The sequence below is a fragment of the Ursus arctos genome, unplaced genomic scaffold, assembly GCF_023065955.2.
Source record: "Ursus arctos isolate Adak ecotype North America unplaced genomic scaffold, UrsArc2.0 scaffold_16, whole genome shotgun sequence".
Taxonomy (NCBI): domain Eukaryota; kingdom Metazoa; phylum Chordata; class Mammalia; order Carnivora; family Ursidae; genus Ursus; species Ursus arctos.
In genome coordinates this window covers 23564208-23585534 of record NW_026622830.1, presented here as the reverse complement: position 1 = coordinate 23585534, position 21327 = coordinate 23564208, and the positions used below count along the sequence as shown (strand labels likewise).

General features: G+C 39.9%; 1 protein-coding gene across 5 annotated transcripts in view; it reads right to left on the bottom strand.

The window, feature by feature from the left end:
- Window positions 1–21327, bottom strand: part of PIGU (phosphatidylinositol glycan anchor biosynthesis class U) — an 80097-nt gene that overhangs the window by 45082 nt on the left and 13688 nt on the right. For all 5 annotated transcript variants that reach the window (XM_057312578.1, XM_057312577.1, XM_057312576.1 and 2 more), the window contains 4 exons: window positions 13207–13266; window positions 12095–12157; window positions 6981–7090; window positions 4704–4804 (listed from right to left, as the gene is read on the bottom strand). In XM_057312578.1, coding sequence (XP_057168561.1) covers window positions 4704–4804; window positions 6981–7090; window positions 12095–12157; window positions 13207–13266 — 334 coding nt within the window. The remainder of the gene's footprint in view (window positions 1–4703; window positions 4805–6980; window positions 7091–12094; window positions 12158–13206; window positions 13267–21327) is intronic.

Here is a 21327-nt window from a genome sequence, read left to right as displayed (position 1 = left end):
CACTTGGCTATTTTTTTTTTTAAGATTCATTTATTTATCTGAAAGAGTTCACGTGTGCCTGTGCCGGCGGGGGCACAGGGAGAGAGTGAATCCTCAGGCCGACTCCCTGCTGAGCATAGAGCCCAACATGAGGCTTGATCCCAGGACCCAGATATCATGACCTGAGCTGAAGTCAAGTGTTGGACTCTTAATTGACTGAGCACCCAGGAGTCCCTGCACTTGGCTGTTTTCAAGGTGGCATTTCCAAAGGCTGGTGCTCAGTCCCTTCTGCCAGGCTGCAGCACAGAGTCCTTATTTTAATGAAAGCCAGGCACCTTGATGAATGGGTCTGCCTGAGCCTGACATTCTAGAAACAGGGACTGAGGCAGGCAGTTTTCACAGACAGTAAAGAGTCTTCACTATTTCAAAGTTGTTTCTAACAAAATGACCACAATTTTCACAACAAGAAAATTCAGGTTATGCAATATCTAGTCACGGATAATAAGTTAAACAGCCTACAGAAAGACCACCTACAACCACTGCAAGAGAAATAACGTCTCATGAAGACCGAAGTCTTTCCCATGCCACCCTAGAAAGGGAATGTAAACTCTAAGTAAAAGGGTCTATGTATAACTTTTGATTCTTTATTTCCTGAGTGTGCAAACTATTCAGCAACAAGGTAGCGAAATAAAGACTCTCATACACTTCTTACGGGAGTATAATTTGGTAAAACTCTTGAAGGCAATTTAGCAACAAATTTCAGAAATCTTAAAGAAGGCACACACCCAGTGATACAATAATTCTATTTGCAGGACTTCACTGTAAGAAAATAACTGTACATGGTGTGGAAATTACTATACAATAGAAAATTAAATGTAGTATTATTTAAATAGCTGAAAACTGAAAAATTAGCTAAGTATTAACAGTAGAAGTTGGTTAAAGAATTTCTACACATTTCATCCATACAAAGGAATAGTATTCCGCCACTGAACATGGCGAGATGTTTATTGATATATGTGTAGACTATAATTATTGACCCCAATTCTCCACCCCTCCCTACGTCCAGGCTCTTTGTCATATAAGTTTGCAGCGTCCTCCCATTGTGGGCAGGATGGAAGTCTCCACCACAAGCTCAGCCATGTGTGGTCTTGATCCACAGGATGTCAGCACGTGTGTTGCAACCAGAAACTTAAAAGTGCATGCCTGATTGGGCTTGTTCACAGTTGCGCCTCTGCGATCACTATGAGAAGACATGCCTAATTTAGTCCTCTGGTCCAGGAGGATGACAGACATGCGGAGAAGAGCCCAGCCTACATTAGCCAACTACAGCCAGCCACTGGTGCATGAATGAGCCCCATAGAAACCAACAAACTGCCTAGACAAGTCGAACCTAGATTAGCTGATCCCTAGCTGACTTACAGATATATGAACCAAGTAAAGGCTTATTGTTATTTTAAGCCACTGAGTTTTGGAGTAGTTTGTACATAACATTTTTGTGGCAATAATTGATTGATAACAGTATTTAAAAGTCTGAAAGAAAAATGACGGGAAAAATCTGGAATTATATACCCCAAATGCTAACAGACTTCCTGTTAAAACTGGTAGACTGATCACAGGCATATCCTCTCTCCCTCCAAAAACCTCACTAAAATGACAATAAAGGAATAAAACTTGTCTTAAACAACAAAGGAGAGGAGATTATAGCAAAATAAAGTCTAATACAATAGTAGAAACATAAAGCAGATGGAAGAGGGATGAATGACTGAGCAACATGGAAGAAATTACAGTTTAATGGCCTGCAGAGAGGAGCAGCAATAAAAATCAGGCCAACTCACCCCCTAGAGTTTCCAAGAAACTCAGCACCTTAAAGGCAAAAGGTACTATGGAAAGTGGGGGTACAGAGATGAAAATCAAGCTGCAAGTTTGTATACTGACCAGTCAGAACCCCAGGTCCTATCTCATCTATGTGCAGCCAGGTGACAACCCATACATACCCCATCTTTCCACCTACTACTCCACCCCGCCGAGACTACAGTTCTAGAGAACACTCACTAAAGAGGCACAGATCTAGAGGACACTATGCACAGTAATGGGCTGAGGGGAAGTGTAATGAGATTACATAAACTCTTTATACTGCAATCAGCCACATCGCCCGTTCCTGCTCTCTCAACTCTAGCAGTTGCTCACATGAGCACCCAACCCCACCAAAACTCCATCTTGGTTACCCTTCGGCAGGACATTTCCTCTTTGGAAAAGCTAAATCATTTCAGAGAAAAAGAAAACCTATAAATGATGACATTTAGGGATACCTCCAAGAAAAAAGGCCAGCCCACAACCTGATCCCCTTACAGTGCGACTGATTCTGCCCATTCACAGGGTCTCAAATCAACATGTTAGTGCCAGTTTTAAATAAAAGACAGACAGCCAAGGATCATTATAAATAAGAGAAAACCCTCCCATGTGAAAGATAGAGCCCAAATCAAACAGGAAACGAAAAAGGTTGTGGTGGGGGGACCAGGAAAACAAAGGGACTATGCGTGTAACTGATGGAAACTAAAAACAACACAACAAAAACTCAGAGAGATAAGGGAGGATATTGTGGTGATAAAATAATAATAAGATGCTTCAAAGAAACAACTGGAGATGAAGAAAGAACATCAAAATATAATTAAAAAATTAGGGATGCCTGGCTGGCTCAGTCCATAGCACGTGCAACTCTTGATCTCGGGGTCATGAGTTCGGGCCCCACATTGGGTATAGAGTTTAAGTTAAAAATAAACATAAAAATATAAAAACATATTAAAAATATATATACACATATAAAATTTTTAAAATTTAAAAATTCAGTAGAAGAGTTAGAAGATAAAAACATAGTAGTGTCCCAGCAAAAGTAAGAGGAAGTCAGCAGAAAAGATGGAAAAGTCCATTGAAAATAAAATATGCAAATCAGATCAGTGAAGAAAGGCCAATATCCAACAGATGTCCCAAACAAGAGGAAAGAGAAAACAGAGAGGAGAGAATTTGAGAAAAAGTACAAGAACGGCTTCTACAACTAAAGGACACTGGTGTCTAAACTGAAAGGGTCTACCAAGCGCCCAGCATAATAAATGGAAAAAGACCCATGTCAAGACATGGCTGATCATAAAATTTACAAACACTGAGGATAAAAAGAAGATCCTAAATCTTTCAGGAAACATTAGATTACATTTAACGGCATCAAACTGCTTAATATCAACCAGGATGCTAGAAGACAGTGAAGTAGGCATTACTTCAAAATTCAAGGAAAAGCTTTTCCGGTATAGAATTCTATACCTTGCCCCAACTATTAATTTGGTGCTAAACTAGAATAAAGACATTTTTCGACAAAGAATGACTCAAAATATGTATCTCATACACTGTCCCCCTTTTTAAAAATTTTTCAGTAATCTCTACACCCAACATGGGGCTTAAACTTACAACCCCGAGATCAAGAGTCGCACGCTCTAGTGATGGAGCCAGGAAGGCACCCCTCATTCACCCTTTTTTTGGAAACTAGAGGAAATACTTTAGCAAAACAGAGGGGAAAAAAATCACTAAAGGAGAGAAGGAATCCAGAAAAGAAGGGAAACGACACGGAAGAATTTTAAAGGGAAGCCCCAATATGACAGCTTTGCACCAGGCCCAGAAACTTGATAGGTCTAGCAGAACAACTGGGGGAAAATGGGATTGTTACAATAAGATGAAGCAAAAACAAAAAAAACAAGCAAAAAAAAAAAGAAGATAATAATTAACGCCAGGAAAAAGAAAGGTTTTACAAAAAAGGAAAAGTAATCGGAGTTATTACTTTGCCCAACAATGAATAATACATACAGTGTCATAAACTGTACGTACTGACTACTGATTAATCAAACCTGTGATATAACTTCTCTAAGAAAATTAGGTAAAGGGCAATGATGATACAAAAGAGCTGAATCTTTATCTCCCATCAGGGAAATGCAATAAATAACGTCTAAAATTTATAATTCAGGAAATACCAATACGAGATCTTACTTAGAAATATGGAAATAGGAGAGCCTGGGTGGCTCAGTTGGTTAAGCAGCTTGCCTTTGGCTCACGTCATGATCCCAGGATCCTCGGATCGAGCCCCATGTCGGGCTCCCTGCTCAGTGGGGAGCCTGCTTCTCCCTCTCCTTCTACCCTAACCCCCTGCTTGTGCTTTCTCTCTCTCTCTCTCTCAAATAAATAAGTAAAATCTTAAAAAAATACATATGGAAGTAAATACCAGCAAAAGCCAGAAAGTAGTTTTTTCGAAGTTGAACTAGGGATGGGAAGAGAGGCAGAGGGCTGCTATTCTCATAAGCCTTGTCCCAGTTTTTCTGTTTGTTTTTTAAACTTTATTTATTTTTTTTTAAATAACCTCTATACCCAACTCAGGGCTTGAACTCACGACCCCAAGATCAAGTGTCACATGCTCTTCTGACTGAGCCAGGCAGGCGTCCCATTGTTTATTTTTTTCCAACTGTGTTAACAGCAACTCTCTGAGGAGCAGAATTTCAGCATCTTTTATTTAATTTTTTTCTCTTAGCTTATCTAAATTTCCTATAATAATCTTGTATTACTTGTGTAATTAAAAAAACATATCCTTAAATGTTGGATTTTTTTTTTTTTTTTAATCTACAGCAGAAGTATTACAAAATCCTGCACAAATCAGGAACTGAGCTTTGTGCTTTCCTTTGGGGTCTTACCTTTTATTGTGGTCAAAATGAAGAAAGCAATGAGGGTATTGTTGATGGCACAGGTAGATTTGGCAACACAAGACAAGACCGTGTAGGGATTTAAGAGATAGCTGGGGAAAAACATACAATGTTGGCATTAGTAATCCCAGTCAAAGCACCAGGGGGTCCTGGCCACCACAGGCAGGCAATTCAAGAGATTTACTAAAACCATACTCAAAGGGAAGGCAACCTCTTAGAAATGAGTTATCTTAAGTAAAAGAGAATGAAATGGGGTTGGGACCGCTGAGTATAAGATGCTGGACATTCACCGCCTAGTCTGTGCTACTTGGTGTATCATCACAGAGATCCAGTAAACTGGCAACACCATTATTCCTCCAATGGAGAAACTGAGTCTCAGTGGTTAAGGAACTTGCCCAAGGTTTCACAAGCTAATCAATACATTCAAAATCAGGACTTTCTGGCTCGAAAGCCTATGTTCTTTCTATTACTTCAGATCTCATAAATGATAAAATTTTACCAATTCCCACAGAGTCAAATATTTTAGGAATGGCTACAGTTGTCTTTGAAAACCAGGAAAGTAATTTTTCCCCAATCAGGCTGCTAAGCTCTGATGCAGGCTATCCCCCCTTTCCTCAAGAGGTCAGAGCAGCTCGGGGTTAGCCCTCTTGTAGTCAAGCTGTATCCACCAAGTCAGACCCCAAGGACAGGGTAAGTATCTGCTGAATTCAACAAGCTGGTTGCCGCAGAACTTCACAGGACATCTTGAACTTCCAATGGGAAGGAATTAAGCTGAAAAACCTAGTCTTTTCCTGAGGTGGAAAGGAATGGACTGAGAAATGAATTTAAAATGCTGATTAGGGAAATTTTATATAGTCATAATGGATGATTATTTTATTTATTTCTATCCTGCTTCCGCAAAAGATTTGAAGCAGCTCAAATGAGAACAGATAATAAAAGCTAATAGCAAAATAAAATTAGAAACAAAAAATTAAAACCAGGAAAAACGTAAATAGAAAAAAAAATAAGGGCCAGGTGAAAAAAGACAAAATGGGTCTTCTACAGCATCGTAATAATCAGCTTCAAATCTGGCTCTGAGTTTCCTGGCAGACAGAGTGAAAAGGGAGACCAGTTACATAATTCTGATTATTAGATAGGAAGAAACATACCAGCGTCTCAGGGACAGATTATAATTATTATTCACCAATAAAGACCTTAAATCCAATACCTCCCAGCGCTTTAAGAGTAGCAGTTCTAAAGCCAAAGGCCCAGAAATTGTTGGTGTTTTTTTTCAACAATTACAGATAGGCCTGTTACACAACTTTAAAGAAATGGCTGCTGCTATTATAAAAGTATCCCCAGGAGATACATGAGTCTGTAAGGGATTCATAATGTTGCTAAACCTCTGGTTCTATTAGGTAGTTCCTGCCAATATTTCTGAAATACATAGACATGAAAGTTGTTTGGTGGGAGAGGGGAAAAAAAGCCATTTCTAAATAGCAGGTGCTGTTCAAGCAGCAGCTGCACAGCCACCTATTTGGAATCCTGAATAGCAGATTCAGCACAAAGCAACACAGAGGGTTGAATGAACTGTCCTCACAAGGCCCCTTCTAATTCCGAAGTTCTAAGGTCAGGTCTTTCCATGAGGAAACTTGTCCCTTGTTTACGGTGTATCCCTCGAAGCTAGGATATTAATACTCCATGACTATTAGCTGACTGAGTAATTAGTCACATTTGCCTATCTCCGGAACAGGAATAACCTGAAAGAATCACATTGACTGGCAGCACTGAGCACTCCCAGGGAAACCTTTTACAGAGCTTCGGTAAGTTCCACTCTCCCATACTGGTCTCCCAGTTGGGATGGGTCCGTTTGCCTATAGTTTTCTAAACTACAAATGAGGGACTAATTGTACATGAAATATAGGAGCTGCTCAAAATATTGGCCACATAAAGATCAGAATTTAATTCAATCCATATATACAATTAAAGAACTTTTTTTTTTTGGAAACACTGGTTACAAGTAGGCTGGAGCCCAGATCAGCAGAGAGTGAAAAAGCATTTGTGAAGGGTTGATTGTGCATGTCCCTGTGTGAGGCTTTGTCCCAACAGAAACAGAATGGCTCTGTCTCTCTTGCTGGCCAGAACCCCAGTTGTGCAACAGAACCACAGCAAGTACTTGATGACTAAGACTGCAAATCTCCAAAAATACAACAAACAACATGAGAAAGTCTCATCAGATTTTCCTTGCCTTCGTTGGCACTGAGCCCTGTTTTGTCAAAGAATACTTACAACAGGGCCACTTTCAGAGGGATGTAACGCATTTCCATCGGGGTTCGGATGAGTTCGGCCACATCTGGGGCATACTGGTCTAGTTCTAGGAGGAGTTTCTGCTTTTTAAACTGGAAAAAAGAAATGACAAAACACATTACTTCCCATTGCTTTTAGAATGACAGCAGTCCTTCCATGGCCCACGTGGCCCCACCTGGTCTGGCCCTAGCTGTCCAGGCTCACCTCACACCCACCTGTCCCCTTACCTCTCACTTTCTAGGTTCCAGCACCATGAACATGCCGTAACCCTCATGCTCCCAGGCCTTCGCATTTGACCTGGAACAACCTCTTCTCTTTCCCTACTTAGCTTCCACATCGCCTTTAGCTCTCAGTTAAATCATTTCTTCCTCAAGAAGGCACACTCACCCCCCCCCAAGTAGGTAAAATCTCCCTGTAACACATTGTTTCATAGCACTGTTCATGGTTACAACTTTCTTATTTATGTGACTAATATTTGTCTCCCTCGCTAGACTATGAGTTCCATGAGGGCAGGGACGATGTTTATTTGCCAGGACCGGATACAGTGAGCAAACAGTAAATACCTACTGAATGGCTGAATGAATGACTCAGTGGCAAAGCAATGTTTTTGGCCATTCTGAACAGTTATCATTGGGGCACCTGGGTGGCTCAGCTGGTGAAGCGTCTGCCTTCGGCTCAGGTCATGATCCTGGAGTCCTGGGATTGAGCCCCACATGGGGCTCCCTGCTCAGAGGGGAGTCTGCTTCTCCCTCTCCCTCTGCCCCTCCCCCTACTTATGCTCTCTCTCTCTCAAATGAAATCTTTGGGAAAAAAAAAAAGAAGAGTTATCATGAGTGGCCTAAGGACTCCAACATTCCATCAGCAAAGTGAAATGTTTTCATATAAAATGAAATGATCCCCTGAATGTCACAGTACCCCAGGTTTTCTTCCAAGCTCTCCTGTTTCAGTTTTTGACTTCCACAGAGGAAGTGAGGAATGGCCACAATGAAGAGAAGGAGGAGGGTTGGGTGTGGCTGGGCAGCTGGACAGTCTAGAGGGAGCGAGATGGGGGCGGAAAACGCTTGCCTTCCCCTGGTGTGTCCCAACAAGTTCATGGGTGTGCTCCAGAATGAAAAAAAGTCAGGCAACCCTATAAGCAAACATGGGTCAGGCTATAGACAGGAAAAGACTCTGAACCCAAAATGGGTAGCTTTGCAGATTTAATGGTCAGAGAATCTTATTTCAAGAGTATAAAATCAATGCTGCAACCGATTATAAAAACAGAGCATTGCAGGGGAGCCAGAGTAGCAGCGCTTAACTATCAGTGCGTGATAAAGATTTAATGCTGAAAAAGGCACGTAGAGAACACATATTGTATTGTACCATTTTCACAAAGTTAAAAGCATGCAAAATAATATTACATGTTATTTGGGGATATACACAAAAGTAGCAAAAGTTAAGGCCATGTGGGGGAACGATAAACACTAAATCCACCACACTGGTAACCAGTGAGAGGGAGAATAAGGAGATGAAAATCTCAGAGGCGAGTATATGCATAATGTTTTATTTCTTTTTTATTTTATTTATTTATTTGAGAGAGAGCGTAAGCACGGGTGAGAGGAGGGGCAGAGGGAGAGGGAGAGAATCTCAAGAAGACTCCCCACTGAGTGCAGAGCCCTACACAGGGCTTGATCCCACAACCCCAAGACCATGACCTAAGCTGAAACCAAGAGTTGGACACTCAACCAACTGAGCCACCCAGGTGCCCTGGATAGTGTTTTATTTTTGAACCTGAAATAAGTTCACAGTATGTATTATTCTTTACATATTTTTGCATGTCTTACATATTTCAGAATTTTTTTAAATGGAAAGTTTTTTTAAAATTTTAAAGATTCATCTTTCAGTTCAAAACAAAATTGAGGAGTTGGGACGCCTAGCTGGCTTAGCTGGTTAAGCGGCTGACTTCAGCTCAGGTCATGAGCCTAAGGTCCTGGGATCGAGCCCCGCATTGGGCTCCTTGCTCAGCGGAGAGCCTGCTTCTCCCTCTGCCTGCTGCTCCCTGTGTTTGTGCTCACTCTCTCTCTGATTTAAAAAAAAAAAAAGAAAAGAAAAAAGATAATCAAGGAGTTATCACAGGAATACAGGTAAGCTCAGACTTCTTGCACGGATTTAAACAGAGGCTTAATCAGAAAACCTGAACAAACTTCAAAAACCTCCCTTTGATTATCTCCGAGAGTTCAGGTTAGACAGTGGGAATTATCAGTAAGAGTTATGCTACCATTCACAGGTGGGGTTGTTTAATTAAAAAGACAATATATAAACTAAAGTGCTTTTATCAGAGGGGCCGGCTCAGCTGACAAAGCACTTAGTGAGGACAGCTGCAGCAGTGGTAGGGGAAGGAGGCCCTGCTAGCAAGGGTCCTAGAGTTCCGCAAAAAAGCCGCCACCTGGATGGGGTGAGACCCACAAAGAAGGCTGATGAAAAGAAACAGGGAGTTAGTTGATCCAGGAGCAGCCAGAGAGACAGGTGGGAATGCAGACCCATTCGCAGGCTGGAAGCCAGCCGGCAGGACTAAGGAGGAGACGGGGGCAGCTCAACAGGCATGTGCAGATCCTAGGCAGAGGTGACACTGTGCCAACAACTAAAGAAGTATACTTCCTTGTCACCCCAATCTTCCAAAAGACTTTGAAACAGGAAGATTTTATGAAAGGAGAGTCTGCAGGAGACAAGGGCAGTCAGGTCAGCATTCCCCAGATTCTCTGCTACATCTCTTTTTGTCTCCCCCAGTCTCATCAGCAAAGTCCCCATTATGCCTGGCCTCACAGGCCCAATATTGACTCAGCTCCCTGAAGAACAACAAAAATTCCTTTTAAAAACCCCCACTGGACCTAGTCAGAGACAGGAAAATGGCTAAAAGTCTAAGGAAAAGTGAACACACACACACACCAAGAAAATATTAAAAGTATAAAAATAAACGAGGTTAAAGAGTACAATTTTAAATCCAAAGATAAATATTTCTAGATATATTCAACAGCCTTGACAATGATGAGATTTAAAACTGCTATAGAAGAGGTTAAAAGTGGCCTAAGAAAGGTAAGGACCTGGGTGCACTGAGTCTGTGATCATTAATCACCCTATACACAGATGCTTGTGTGCTTTTCCATATGCATGTTGTATTTCAATAGAAATTTTTGAATTAAAAAAAATCTCCAGGGTGGAGCTAATTTATCCCTGTATTCCTCGGCTTATGAAGGGACCACTACCTGAGCCAAAGGCAGACACTTAACCAACTGAGTCACCCAGGCACCCCTAAGATATACTCTTTTAGCAACTTTCAAGTATACATATTAACTATAATCACCATACTGTACATTAGATCTCTAGAACTTACTCACCTTGCAACTGGAAGTTTGTACCCTTTGACCAACATCTTCCCATTTCCCCCACCCCCAAATGCACCCCCTTGGCAACCACCAATATACTGTTTCTGTGAGTTTGACTCACTTATTTAAAGTAAGCTCTACACACAGTGTGGGACTTGAACTCATTTCCCCAAGATCAAGAGTCACATGCCCTACCAACCAAGCCAGTCAGGTTCTCCAGTTCGACTTTTTTTTTTTTTTTTAAGAGTTATTTATTTATTTTAGAGAGAGAGAGTGCACACGCATGTGAGTGTGGCAGGGGAGGGGCAGAGGAAGAGGGAGTCTTTAGCAGACTCCTCACTGAGTGTGGGCCGACACAAAACTCAATCTCATGAGCCTGAGATCAGGACGTGAGGGAAACTAGGAGCCAGACGCTTAGCTGACTGGGCCACCCAGGCACCCCCCAGGTTGACTTTTTAAGATTCCACATGTAAACAAGATCATACAGTGTTTGTCTTTGTCTGACTTCACTTAGCATAATGCCCTCAGGTTTATCTGTGTTGTCTCAAATGCTCCCCTGGTTTAAGATGTACACTCCCTGAGTCTTAGTGATAAGTCTCTAATTTTTGTTTAACTAATTTCCTGTGGGGCTTGAACTCACAACCCTCAGATGAACAGTCACAAGCTCCACTGACTGAGCCAGCCAGGTGCCCCTACTTCAAGGGTCTTATAGGCCTATTAAGCCTATAAATGGACCCCAAGTTAAGAATTCCCAATCTAGATATCTTATAAATCTCTTTGAGGTCTATAATTCTAGAATTCACCAGCTTTGTTACTAATGACCAGTGCCACAGAAAGGCAGACTGCTACTTCTGGTTCTATTACTTGGTAACAGAAGTGAAAATGAACGATAAACAGACACCACCAAAGGGATGCAGCTTTCTCTCACTCCAATCTAATTCCTCGCAGTGGCTCCCAGCCAATCAAAGAGGACTGCAGCCAATTTTTAAAATAATTACACGGATAGTGCATATGGTTAATCTGTTAACTCTCTCGGAACCCAGGAAAACAAAAATGGTCACAATATACCATTCCCCTTGGCTATCACATAGGGATTAAGACTAAAGTTTACATCAATACTTTCTACAGGCTTTTACTACATGCCAAATTTTCTAAATAAGATTGCTCCCTATAGGGAAATAGAAACTACACTGGGAATCCAATTTTACCTCAAATAGGCATAACAAAGTCAGTTAAAAGCTGTATTCATGATAGGCTGGTGATGGGTAGTAAGGAGGGCACGTATTGCATGGTGTACTGGGTGTTATACGCAACTAATGAATCATTGAACTTTACATCAAAAACCAGGGATGTACTGTATGGTGACTAACATAATACAATAAAAAATATTATTATAAAAAAAAAAGCTGTATTCATGAAAGGAAGATTTTTAAGGCCCCTCGCTAATATAATTGTAGTTCAGCTCTGCTCCAGAAAGTCTGAACTTGGACAGGTGAACGGATATTAAGCTACACAGATTAAAATGACCTTTCTGTATCTACTAGTAAAGCTGTCTTGTTGGTTTGGGTTTGACCATTCCAGGGCTGGCTTAACAGGCCAGTAGCTTCACTCCCACTTCTTAGTATTTTTAAACAGTTGGATCCTAAAGTACGTGACCTTTGATTCTTTGTAAAAACAGAGACCAGACGACTACCAAAAACTCCACCAGTTTTGTGTCACCCACTGACTACTTACCACAACTTTATTGAAGTCCTGGATTGCAAAATACAGGGCAACGGCAGTGAGTACATCAGTTATCTGTCAAAAGAAAGAGAAATAATAGTGTAGGAGCCATGGAGTGCTGCCAGGGCCTAGATCTTTTGGATACTGGTGGACTATTTGGTAATGAACTCTTACAGTCAGGCAGAACCTCAACTTTCACTTTGACTACAAAGATAAAGCCTTTCAGGGAGATTTGACTGGAAAACCCTGAGGACTGGCACCCATCAAGGTTTATGTTAGCTTGGTGTACCACGTCTGTTCTTTAATTGCAAGCTCTTTACTTAAGTTTTCTGTAAAACAGCAATAACACCCAATGCTTTGCAGGCCTGATGTACATCAACTGCCTAGTATAAAGTAAGTCCTCAGTTAACAGCAACCATTATAACGATTAAGGAAGACTTTAGCGGGCCTCCTACTTGACCCGGATTTTCTTTTCTTTTTTTTTTTTTTAAGATTTTATTTATTTATTCGACAGAGATAGAGACAGCCAGCGAGAGAGGGAACACAAGCAGGGGGAGTGGGAGAGGAAGAAGCAGGCTCATAGCGGAGGAGCCTGATGTGGGGCTCGATCCCATAACGCCAGGATCACGCCCTGAGCTGAAGGCAGGCGCTTAACCGCTGTGCCACTCAGGCGCCCCTTGACCCGGATTTTCAACCCTACATTAGGCAAGCGTTTCAAATTACTATCTCTCAAAACAGCCCTGTCATCTCAACTTTGAAGGTTATTGCCCCTGAGAGTCTCATCAGACCTATGTCCACTGCATGGAAAAATGCTTAGGAAATTCAGGATGCCCTCTACACTGGCACCACAATTAAAACTAATCATAGAATCCTGGCGCTACGAAGTTTGAGACTATACAGTCCAGGAACCAAGTATAAGGAACTGGAACTGCTCAAATGTCAAGAGACTACTCCCCATACTTCCAGAATACTATCACAGTTCCTTGAATTCAAATTAAGGATAGGTTTTTGCTTTTATACTCTCAGAAACTCCTAAGCTCCTAAAAGACATTTTTTCTTAAAAACAACAAGATAAAAGACTCTAAAGATATATACATATTGACTTTATGTGGGAGGTTACTTACCATAAATACCAACTCAGCATAGTCAATCAGGAAATGAAAGAGGTATATTATTAATGGAGTCTGTAGGAGAAAAACAAACAAACAAATTAACTTAAATCTTACTGTTATCAGTTTCCAGAGTAGGGAATGGGGAAGAAGCTATTCTCTCAGCAAAAATCTCTTTCTTTTCTGGGTTACTACTTTATGCTAGTTGGCCAGTGTACATACAGAATAATTAAGTGTCACTGGATCATTTTTTGCTATGGGGGCTATCTGCTGAACTGAGTAAAGAGAACAAAATATGACGTGTTAAATATCTGTTGAGGAACTGTAAACATATTAAAGGTAGGAGGTAAACTTGAGTTCTAAGCCATATAGAATAGCCAAGGGGAACTCCACAGTAAACCAAGATTACTGAAATCATAAAATAAAGTGGGAAATGTTTTCCCGCCTTTTTTGTCCTCTGAGATGTTTCACATTATTAGTGTTATTGCCTCCTCAAATATCCGGGGAAATTTGTTCACTGTGAAGTCATCTTGGCACGGGATTTAAGAGATTTTAATTACAGATTAAATTTCTTTCACAGAAAGAACACTACTCAGGTTTGCTATTTTTTTCTTGCCAGCTTAGGTAAATTATGGATTTTGTCCATTTCATCTACATTTTCAAATTTACTGCCATATTTAATAATATATAATTTTGATTTTATAGCGATTTTCCCTTTTTCATCCCCAATATAGGTAATTTGTACCTTCTTTTTTTAATCTGGACAAATTTTGTCAGAGGTTTCTCAATTTAATTAGTCTTTCAAAGAACAAACTTGGACTTTTCTGGTTATTATATTTTTGTTTTCCATTTCATTAATTTATTTTTTTATTTTTTTAAAAGATTTATTTATTTGAGAGAGAAAGAGAGCAGGAATAGGGGAGCAGAGGGAGAAGCAGGCCCCCCGCTAAGCAGGGAGCCCAATGTGGGGCTCGATCCCAGTACCCTGGGATCAGGACCTGAGCTAAAGGCAGACGCTTAACCGACTGAGCCACCCAGGCGCCCCTACTTTTCTTTAACCTAATCTGACAACTGTTATCTTTTAGTTGGCTTTTTAGTCTATTTACATTTAATGTAATTATAGATGTATTTGTGTTTAAGTTTACCATCTTACTATTCCATTTTCCATTTGTCCCATTTTCTCTTTCTTTCTTGCTTCTGCATTATTTTTTATTATTCCATTTTCTCCTCTACTAGTTTGTTGGTTATACACTTAGCTACTATACTCTCAGTGATTAACCTACAAATTATGGAATAGGTCTTTGACTTTAATTAGCATATAATATAAATTACTACTTTTACTACTTTCTAAGTAATATAAGGACCTTTAAATACTTTAACTCCATATAGCTACTCCCAACCTTTTCTGTTACTGGTACTACAACTTTTAATTCTACATGTATTTTAAACCCATAAGGCATTATTATTGTTTTATATAGTCAATATTTATTTAAATTTACCCACATATCTTCCTTTTTTCACTGTTACTTATTCCTTCCTATATTCCATGATGTTGTTGAGAACCATAATCCTGCTTTTTTATAATTTTTTAAATGCTGGCAACAAATTCTATCAATCTTTATTTGCTTGGAAATGTCTTTATCTTCATCTCTGAGAGAGACTATCCCTTTGGCTGCTTGTAACCTGTCTTTGATTTTGAGCAGTTTTATTAAAATGTGTGTTTTTCTTTGAATTTATCCTGCTTGGGTTTATAGAGCTTCTTGAATTGAAATATTTCATAAATTAAAAAAATTTTTCGGCTACTAATCTCTTCAAATATTGTTTCTGCCTCATTCTGTCTCTTCTGCCATTCTGGAACTCCATATTTATGTATGTTAAACCTTTTTACCGTATCTCATAATTTTTTTTTTCCCCTTCTGTTTTCTATCCTTTTCTCTCCAAACTTTAGTCTAGGTATTTTCTACAGATCTATCTTCTAGATCATAAATCCTCTCTTTAGCTTTGTGTAATTTGCTATTAAATTTGCCTATTGCATTCTTAATTTGCTGTTACGTTTTCCAGTTCTAGAATTTCCATTTGACTCATTATTATATATTTTAGTTTCCTGGAGAAATTCTCTACCTTGTCACTTATTTTTTGTGCATATTAATCACTGACCACTGTTATCTTAGAATCCAAGTTTGGTAACTCCGATATCTGAATCAACTGTGAATCTTTAGTGCCTATTTTTTTCCTGTCTTTTATTATGCTTGGTAACTTTTGAATGAATGATGGACATCATATAGGGAAAACTGTAGAGGTTCTGCATGAAGTATTTTCTTCCAAAAAGGATTTCTTTCAAAAGATTTTATTTATTTATTTGAGAGAGAGAGAGCACAAGCAGGGGGAACAGCAGAGGGAGAGGGAGAAGCAGGCTCTCCACTGAGCAGGGAGACCAATGTGGGGCTCGATCCCAGGACCCTGGGATCATGACCTGAGCCGAAGGCAGACGCTTAATCAACTGAGCCACTCAGGCGTCCCTCAGAAAGGATTTCTTTAAACTTCTGGCAAGCAATTAGAATAGAACTGCATCACCTTAATCTAATTAGAGTTTAGCTAATTAAGCTGAATTTTTTTTGTAAGATTGGTCTATATGTGTTCTACCCTTATTCCTTCCTTCAGTGTAGTCCTTCAGAGGACCCAACTGGAAGCCAAGACCTTTGCCAGAGCCCTGCCACCTTGGTTGGCCGTGCACCTGCATGTCTTTCTTTAGCACTATAGCTCTACTTAACTCCTTAGCATCGTAACAGCCAATTTCTGTTCTCTTTCTCTGCTCTCAGCCTGTGCCACTTGCAAATTGATAAATGCATTAAAGAGAAAGCAGCTTAGACTGTTAGTCTCACATTTTGTACCTTCCTCTCTGGGATCTCAATCCCTCATTCCTGGCTATCTTGATACTTTCTAGTACCATCAAACAGATGTTTTTTCCTGTTCATCCTCCTTTCCTAGTTGTCCTTGGCAGGAGGGTTGGTCTGCTACTATAAGCTAGTTCACCAATCCATCAGAACCAGAAGGATAGTGCGTGGCTTGGTTTTAGTGAACCCTTGCTGGTGACTCAGGAGGACCTCTTCCCAACTCCCAACCTCATGCAAAAAATGTCCTATAATATTGCAAAGGTCACTAACAGGCTTTTTAGGGACAGTAAGCTGGTGTGGTAAAAAGAACAAGGCTTTGGGGTTAAACTCAGGTTTAAAACCATGTTCCACCTGTGTACCTTTTCTCTCTAAACTTTAGTGTCCTCAGCTATAAAATAAGAGTAGTGACCTACTGGGATGCCTGGGTGGCTCAGTCGGTAAAGCACCTGCCTTCAGCTTACGTCGTGATCCCAGGGTCCTGGAAAGAGCCTACTTCTCCCTCTCCCTCTGCCTGCCACTCCCCCTGCTTGTCCTCTTTCTCTCTTTTTCTCTGTCAAATAAATAAATAAAATCTAAAAAAAAAGAATAGTGACCTATTTCACAAGGCTCTTGGGAGGAGTAAACAGTAATGGGCACAAAGTGCTTAGCACAGTGCCTAACATATATACAGTAAACCTCAATATATTAGCTACCTGAGATCAACTTTTTACCACCTGTTTTCAAAAGAAAACAAGGGCATCAACTTAGCGTTTCAAAGTTCTAAAAGAATTAAACTTTTTAAGACTATCTACTAATATTCTTTTTTGCATTTATCTTTGTCAGTAAGAAGTAGTAACTTGATACTTATATTACCAATGGCCTGCTTTCAAAGTGTTTTGATGCTTTAGATAGTTTAGAATGGCACTAAGTAGGTCTCAGAAATGACAGAACAAATAAATGGTTCTCAAAAAGCCTATCAGCAAATGGGCTGGCTTCCATAATGAGCTAACACGTACACAATAGTTAGTTTAATTGTATATCACATTATTACAGACAACTACACAGTGAATAGAATTTGTCTTCATGCTACGTTTCCATGTGGGTGACCATTCCCAGTCAGGGTAGGGTAAATATGAAGGAACTCACAATTTTACAATCAGTACTTGGCTAACCACAGAAAATAGAAACCTCTGTTGAAGGCAGTCATAAAATCTAACGTGGTTGCCAAATTCTCTTTTTCACTCCTGTGCAGAATTTCCTTCTCCACTTTTACATTTCCCTAAGAACTAGATAATAAAATCTGCTGAAGATTAAAAAAGAAAAAAAAATGCAAAGCAACAATGAACTTTCTCTTCCAAAGTGTTTTCACTTGGCTTGACATAATTTTATTTCTTTATGTTTTATTACTTAAAGAAACTGTACTGAAATATAGATTGCTCTGGATTTATGAACACTGAGCTTAAAAGCAAATTAACCCATATGCAGGAAAAGAAACAACCCATATGCAGGAAAGCACTGTGAGGTCACCTCCACTGTGTATGGAGGAAGTAACTGTTCAGTCCTAAAGGGGTTATCTTACACAAGTATAGAGAGTTAACATGGCTTCTTGTAGCTGAAATTACTACCTTCTACCATTATTTCCCTTTACTTACACTTACACACACACACACACACACACACACACACACACTGGTGAGGAGTAAGAATGCGTTCTAGACTCCCTCATTGTAGCTAAGAATGCATTTTCTCCCAGAAACATTTTAAATAATGGTTAAATGGCTAGATATGGCTCTTCCATTCATTCGTTTGACATATTCTTTCTGAAAGGACTATTTCACATCTTCCCCTGTCCTCAACCTCCAACTTTCCTCCCCATTTCTTACTTTCATCTGACAACCTCATTTCTTATTTCACTGAGAAAAGAAGCAATTAAATGAGAACCACCTTATTTCCCACTACCCAGTTCACCAACTTCCCATATTTATACCTATATTCTCTATTTCCTATTGATCATGGATGAACTTCCTTTCTTCATATCTGAAGTCAAATTCTCCCCTTGTGAACTGTATCACATTTTTTCTTGCCTCCTCAAAGACACTGCTCATTCAATTATCCTCTTTCTTACATCATCAACTTCTCTAAAAACAGGATTATTCCCACCAGCAACCAAATATGCACAGTCTCATTTTTTTGTTATTTTATTTTATTAAGTTTTAAGAGTTTTTACATGTTAATTTCTTTTTTAAAAAATTTTTTATTTAAATTCAATTTAGCTAACATATAGTGTACTATTAGTTTCGGGGGTAGAATTTAGTGATTCATGAGTTGCATGTAACATGCAGTGCTCATTACATCAAGTGCCCTCCCTAATGCCCATTACCCAATTACCCCATCTCCCCACCCACCACCTCTCCAGCAATCCTCAGTTTGTTTCCTATTTTTAAGAGTCTCTTATGGTTCGCCTCCCTCTCTGTTTTTATCCTATTTTATTTTTCTTTCTGTTTTTTTAAGTAGGCTCTACACCCAATGTGGGGCTTGAACCCTGAGATCAAGAGTTGCATGCTCTACTAACTGAGCCAGCCAGGCACCCCCACATGTTCTTTTTTTTACATTCAAGTATAGTTGACACACAGTGTTACATTAGTTTCAGGTGTACAACGTAGTGATTATTCAACAAGTTTATACATTATGTTATGCTCCCCCCAAGCGTGGCTATCATCTGTCACCATACAATGCTAGTACAATACCAGCGACTATATTCCCTATGCTGTACCTTTCATTTCTTTTTATTCCATAACTGAAAGCCTGTTTCTCCCACTTCCCCTAACCCATTTTGCCCATCTCCCTACCCCCTTCCACTCTGGTAACCATCAGTTTGTTCTCTGTATTTATGGGTCTGTTTCTGCTTTTTTCTTTGCTTATTCACTTGTTTTTTATTTCACTTTATTTTATTTAAATTAATTAATTGACTAATTAATTAAAGTAGGCTCCACACCCACCATGGAGCCCAATGCGGGCTTGAACTGATGACCCTGAGATCAAGAGTCAGACACTTACCAACTGAAAATCTAGGTGCCCCCGCTTTGTTTTTTTAGATTTCACGTATAAGTGAAATCATATGGTAACTGTCTTTCTCTGACATTTCACTAAGATTATGCCCTCTAGGTCCATCCATGTTGTTGTTTCAAATGCCAAGATCTCATTCTTTTTTATGGCTGGATAATATTCCACTGTGTGTGTGGGGATGAGTGTGGGTGTGCACACATCCATTCATCTATCACTGGACACTTGGGTTGCTTCCATATCGTGGCTATTATAAACAATGCTGTGATAAATATAGGGCAGATTCTCATACATAAAATGTCTTTACAGGGCGCCTAGGTGGGTCAGCTGGTTGGGCACCTGCCTTCAGTCTGGTCATGATCTCCAGTCCTGGGATCAAGCCCCAAATCAGGCTCTGTGTTCTCCCTCTCCCTTTGCCCCTCCCCCCACCGCTCCTATGTGCTTTCTCTCAAATAAATACCTTTTTAAAAAATAATAAAAAATAAAATGTTTTTACTGTACATCTGCCTTTAGCTACTATACCATATTCCTGCCCTCCTTTAGAGCCAAACTCCTCATAAAGGTTGTCTATTCTCTGTCTTTTCAAGAGAGAAAGTCTAATAAGCCACAGGGTCTTTTGACATACCATCATTTCTGCCATAGCTTACTGGTCACACAGGCCAACTCTGGTACAATGTGAGAGAGGACTACAACAAGTGTGAATACCTGGAGGTAGAAATTTGGGGGGGGCCATCATGGAGTCTGGCTATCACACACGAGGTAATCACATCAAGCCCATTTTCAAATATCATCTATAGGCTGACAGATCCCAATTTTACATCTCCAGCCTGAACCTCTTCTTGAGTTTCACATTTGCATAGCCAGTTGCCTTAACGTTGTCACTCGAATGTCTTTAAACTTAATATGGTGAAATCTGAACTCTTTATTTCCTGCCTCACTAAAATCTGCTCTTCCCTCAGTCCACCTCATCTCAGTAAATAACACGATCATTCACTTGGTTGCTCAGGACAAACACCTGCTGTCCTGAATCATATCTTTGAATCCTCTCTTGCCTTCATATCACATATCAACACTATTAATAAGTTTACTCCTAAAAGTATTACTAGAATCTATTACTTTTTTAAAGAATCGAATCACTTTTCGCCACCTTCTTTGTTACCACACTAGTTCCAAGCCACCACCATCCTGCTTAGACTACTGCATAAGCACCCTTCCTAATCATTTTCCCTGCTTCACCTCTTGCCCCTACAGTCAATTGCCCTCGCAGTATCCACGGCAGTATTTATTAAATGTAAAATAAATATAATCACTTCTCTCCTGGTTTAAAAGTCTCTATTTTCTCAATATAGTAAAAACAAAATCCACGTGCTAGTGTGGGCTACTAGGGCTGGTGAAGGATCTCAAAATGGCTGAGCAAAAACTTGCTCTAACAGGTATTTAGGGGCACCTGGCTGGCTCAGTCGGTAGAGCATGCGACTCTTGATCTTGGGGTTGTGAGTTCAAGCCCCACACTGGATGCAGAGATTACTTAAAATCATACACACACACACACACACACACACACACACACACACATTCATAAATAAGGCATTTACCGAGTAGTCCTCTGGGAGATCCTACCCCGAGACCAAAAGGCCACTGCTAACTCCCTAAAGTCCTGGAATGAGACCCCTACCATCAAGCTAGCTACTCTACCTAAGAATCCACCTGCTATTGATTGGACTTACACAAGGTCAATGTGGTAAAGGCTGGCTTGGTAAATGACTTTGAGAAGTTTAATGCCCTGAAGGTTCCTGTGCCAGGATGCTGAAGAAAAAAGATGTGAAAAGTCGTGCTGAGTTTTTGTCTCTCGCCAGGACTGAGGAATACAAGAGAGCTGGAGAAGATGAACAACATAATTCCATTTGATCAAATGACCACTGAGGATTCAAATGCAGTCTTCCTAGAAACCAAATTAGACAAGAAATATCCCAACTGGCCTCACCAGCCAATTGAGATTTTATAAACTTGAGTCTGGGAGGAAGCTCTCACCCTCATATTATAAATTCTAGACATTAAAAATAATTATACTAAAAATAGATAGATGATAGATAGATAGATAGATAGATAGACAGATACAGATAATCTGAACTCTTAACCAGTCTATAAAAAGTGTTACATAATCTGACTCCTAACTTCTCACTACTTGTCTTTAATATTT